Below are 5,000 nucleotides of genomic sequence, written 5' to 3'. Positions count from 1 at the left end.
TTAGCACCCAGCACCCAGCACCCAGACCAGGTTAGCCCCAGGTTAGCACCCAGACCAGGTTAGCCCCAGGTTAGCACCCAGACCAGGTTAGCACCCAGCACCCAGCACCCAGACCAGGTTAGCACCCAGACCAGGTTAGCCCCAGGTTAGCACCCAGACCAGGTTAGCACCCAGCACCCAGACCAGGTTAGCCCCAGGTTAGCACCCAGAACCCAGGTTAGCCCCCAGTTTAGCCCCAAGATTAGCCCCCAGTTTAGCACCTAGCACCCATATTTTGTGTAGTAAAAAAAAGCAACACATTGGGATGACATTTGTTCGTATGATATGATTTCAAACAGTGAGATCAGTGATCATTTCTCTATGTATATCATTCTCCAGTCTTCAAATATACCAATGAGCAAGACGGATGGATCCAGCTCTGTTGGTCACGACCCACAACGCACAGATGTACCATAGTTCTGATGTATTGCTATAGATGCTGAAACGCACTGCCACTGACTCCAGCGCGTCTCTGGAGACCTCTAGTGGTCCAGTCCTGCACACACACGGCCGGGGGTGAGTGGCGCGCCGTACCTGTGAGGACGACTGCAGGTCGGCCACACGTTTCTGCAGCAGCGTCGTCTGCATGTGCTGCAGGGTGCGGCTGCTGTCCAGGGTCTTCTGGAGGCTCTGGTGGCTCCTCTCGATCACAGACAGACACTTCTTACAGCTGTGGGTGTAGGTCACCAGCTCCTGCACACAGCAAGAGGGGGGGAGGGGTGGAGAGGAGAGGGGGGAGGGGGGAGATGAACATCAGGGGAAGAGAAACGACCCAGTTTATGATTGTATAACATGGACGTACACTACCGTTCAAAGGTTTGGGGTCACTAGAATTGTCCTTATTTTTGCACAATGAAGATAACATTAAATGAATCAGAAATGCAGTCTAGACATTGGTAATGGTGTTAATGACTATCCTAGCTGGAAACGGCAGATTTCTAATGGAATATCTACATAGCTGTACAGAGGCCCATCTCCAGCAACCATCACTCCTATGTTCTCATTGCACATCGTTTAACTAATCGTGCTGAAAGGCTAATTGATGATTAGAAAACCCTTGTGCAATTATGTGAGCACAGCTGAAAACTGTTGAATAAAAGTGTGAGTTTTCATGGAAAACATGTAATTGTCTGGGTGACCCCAAACAATTGAACATTGTCGTGAACATTTACTTTGGATATGTGATTGATAACAATAGATCCACTTCAAGAAATGTGTTCTCATCTAATGAACGAAAGTAAACTTAATGTACCCAAAAGAATAACAAACAATAGAAAGAAAAATAAAACAGAATAGAAAATAAAACCGTGACATCGATTGGCCATTAGGGGCACGCGTCACGTGACATGAGAGGACCTGTACATTGGTAACAAAAAGCCTCGCTCTGTAAACCAGTATTCATCCCAAACCTGGCATTTGAGTTTGAAGTCCCCGGGCCCCTCGGAGTCCCTGGAGCCCGTGATGCGGCTGGCCTTCTCCAGGGCCTGGTAGAACCCTGTGATGTTCTTCTCCATCTCCTCCAGCGGGGGCAGCAGAGACTGGGACTCCCGCAGCAACGGCAGGCAGCGCTCTCTGATCTGATTGGACGAGAGTGACACAATGAGATGAAGAGAGAAAACGTTGCGTGGCACTCTATGATCTGTGGCCGATAACGGTGCAACAAACAAATACATTTATAGACAGCATGCATTTATACACAAGACACAGATAGAGAGACGCACACACACACACACACACACACACACACACACACACACAAACACAAACACACACACACTGACTGATCTAGCCCCCTCAAACACACACACGCTCTTATTGTGGCGGGTACCACAATAAGAGCGTCATAACACTAAGGCGAGCAGGGCATAGATATATATAGAACACTAGATGTCTCGTCCGCACTGCTGGCCAATGGAGACGAACGTCCGCACTGGCGGCCATCTTGCCCCAGTCAGCTCACTCATATATAATTACTACCAACCCATAACCCAGTGTTGGTAGTGGTACATGTACTTTTTAAATAACCATAACTTGCTCAATTTTCAACCGATTTTCAAACGGTTTGGTTTGTTATAAACGTCAGAGATGTAGTTATGACACTGCATACTTATGAATAATTATGTTATGTTCTAAAAAAAAAATTATAATCTAAAATAGGTACAAGATTTCCCTTTACAAATAGTAGTAGTTTGTAAGAAACCAAACCGTTTGTAAATCCGTTAAGATTTCAGCGAGATAAGAGTATTAGCGTTTGTGCAGATCACTGACCGTACCTCAGGTACCACCTGAAAGCTTGCCTGTGACAAGACGGCCGCCTGTGATGACGCTCTAGACTCCGCCGTAAGACATCCAGTGTTCTATATATATCTACGGCCCACCTTGTCAGCTAGATTAACAGGAAGAGGCGGCCGCCACAATAAGAGCGTCATAACACTAAGGCGAGCAGGGCCCAGCTTGCCTGCTAGATTAACAGGAAGAGGCTGCTACCACAATAAGAGCGCATTTCCACCGAGTGGTGCAGTATGGTTAGGTGTGGTATGGTTCGCGTTTCCACTGCCAAAAGTGGGCGAGGTCCCAAAATAAGCTCACTGAGCCAAGCTCAGCCTTACCTATTTTTCTGTTTTGTCTGAAAGGGTGACGAAAAGTTGGAGCTACACATGGCGTCTGTTGATTATCAGCAGGCTACACTGTGTCGGGCTGCTATGATGTCACGATGCTCACGTAGCTGCCGCGGCTATCGCTATCCGGCTTAAACCCCGCCCTACCATAAGGGTACTGTCGGTGGAGGAAACAAGAGCCGTAACCGAGCCGCACCTAACCGCACCTAACTGTACCTAACTGTACCTAACTGTACTGCACCTAACCGCACCTAACTGTACCTAACTGTACCTAACTGTACTGCACCTAACCGTACCTAACCGTTCCTAACCGTACCTAACTGTACTGCACCTAACCGTACCTAACCGTTCCTAACTGTACTGCACCTAACCGCACCTAACCGTTCCTAACCGTACCTAACCGTACTGCACCTAACCGTACCTAACCGTTCCTAACCGTACCTAACCGTACTGCACCTAACCGTACCTAACCGTTCCTAACCGTACCTAACCGTACTGCACCTAACCGTACCTAACTGCACCTAACCGTACCTCACCTAACTGTACCTCACCTAACTGTACCTCACCTAACTGTACCTAACCGTACCTAACTGTACCTCACCTAACTGTACCTCACCTAACTGTACCTAACCGTACCTAACTGTACCTCACCTAACTGTATCTCACCTAACCGTACCTAACTGTACCTCACCTAACTGTACCTCACCTAACTGTACCTAACCGTACCTCACCTAACCGTACCTAACCTAACCGTACCTAACCTAACCGTACCTCACCTAACTGTACCTCACCTAACTGTACCTAACTGTACCTCACCTAACTGTACCTCACCTAACTGTACCTAACTGTACCTAACTGTACCTCACCTAACCATACCTAACTGTACCTCACCTAACTGTACCTCACCTAACCGTACCTAACCGTACCTAACCGTACCTCACCTAACCGTACCTCACCTAACCGTACCTAACCGTACCTAACCGTACCTCACCTAACTGTACCTCACCTAACCGTACCTAACCGTACCTCACCTAACCGTACCTAACCGTACCTAACCGTACCTCACCTAACCGTACCTAACCGTACCTAACCGTACCTCACCTAACTGTACCTCACCTAACCGTACCTAACCGTACCTAACCGTACCTCACCTAACCGTACCTAACCGTACCTCACCTAACCGCACCTAACCGTACCTAACCGTACCTCACCTAACCGTACCTAACCGTACCTCACCGTACCTCACCTAACCGCACCACCCGGTGGAATAAGAGCTAAGCCACAGCACTGAGGGGAGCGGCTCCCACCTTGCCGAGCTGCTCCTTGACGGAGGCCATGAGGGCCAGCATCTGGGAGACCTCCTCCTCCGGGCTGTCCTTGTTCAGCAGCTGAGCGCTGCGCCACGCTGCCTTGCACGCCGCCTCCATAGCGGGCAGCTTGTGCTTGATCTCCTGGAGGACACAAGAGACGGGTTTAGTATTTTCACCTTTCCGACCTTTTTGATTCAAAGCGACGTACAGTTCATCCAGACGTCATTGAGGAGCAGGGAGGGGGATGGGGACGCCTACAGGTACGGCTGCGGATATTTGGGGATCAACTCTGGAACCTTTCGGCGGGAAGGTTCTGCTCCTTTGTTACGTCACATGTGGTCATGGACGTCAATGAGGTCATAGCCTTTATATCACAGTCAGGGTTCCTCAACGCGTGCAGCCCTCGGACATAAAAACAGAGACAACACACACACGCACAGACCCGCACGAGTTCTGATTTGATGTGCAACCCGATGGAGGCCCGACAGTACCTCCACGTCCTGGACGAAGGTTCTGACGTTGAGGAAGGAGACCTGGACCGGGGCGGTCATCTTCTGGTTGGTGGCGTCCAGGAACAGCTTCAGGGTGTTGATCCCCTCCTGGTAGTCCGTCCTCAGCTTGTCCACCTCGTCTGCTCTGGCGTACTGCAGCGCACACGCACACGCACGCACACACACACACGTGTACAAGTAGACCCGCACACATGTGCGCACACGCACACACAGATACACACACACACACACACACACACACACACGCGCAAGCACACATGCACACATACACGCACGCACGCACGCACGCACGCACACACACACACACACACGCACACACACACACACACACACACACACACACACACACACACACACACACACACACACACACACACACACACACACACACACACACACACACACATACACACAGGTAAGTTAGTTACAATCGGTTGGTTTTTTTTTGTTTTAAGAAACAAAATGTTTAATTCATGGTATGTTACCAGTTAGTAGCACTATTTAGCCCACATTTTAATCCA

The 5,000-nt window shown here is 49.4% G+C and overlaps 1 protein-coding gene across 1 annotated transcript in view; it reads right to left on the bottom strand.

Annotated features, from left to right (window-relative positions):
• syne1b (spectrin repeat containing, nuclear envelope 1b) overlaps nucleotides 1-5,000 on the bottom strand; it is a gene marked incomplete at its 3' end in the record, with an annotated part of 121,983 nt that overhangs the window by 95,260 nt on the left and 21,723 nt on the right. The window contains 4 exon segments of the mRNA XM_084481675.1: nucleotides 574-732; nucleotides 1,449-1,616; nucleotides 3,965-4,108; nucleotides 4,459-4,611. Of these exon segments, the coding sequence (XP_084337801.1) occupies nucleotides 574-732; nucleotides 1,449-1,616; nucleotides 3,965-4,108; nucleotides 4,459-4,611 (624 nt within the window).

The sequence above is a fragment of the Micromesistius poutassou genome, assembly GCF_964030765.1.
Source record: "Micromesistius poutassou genome assembly, chromosome: 17".
Classification (NCBI taxonomy): domain Eukaryota; kingdom Metazoa; phylum Chordata; class Actinopteri; order Gadiformes; family Gadidae; genus Micromesistius; species Micromesistius poutassou.
This window is presented reverse-complemented; position numbering and strand designations above follow the sequence as displayed.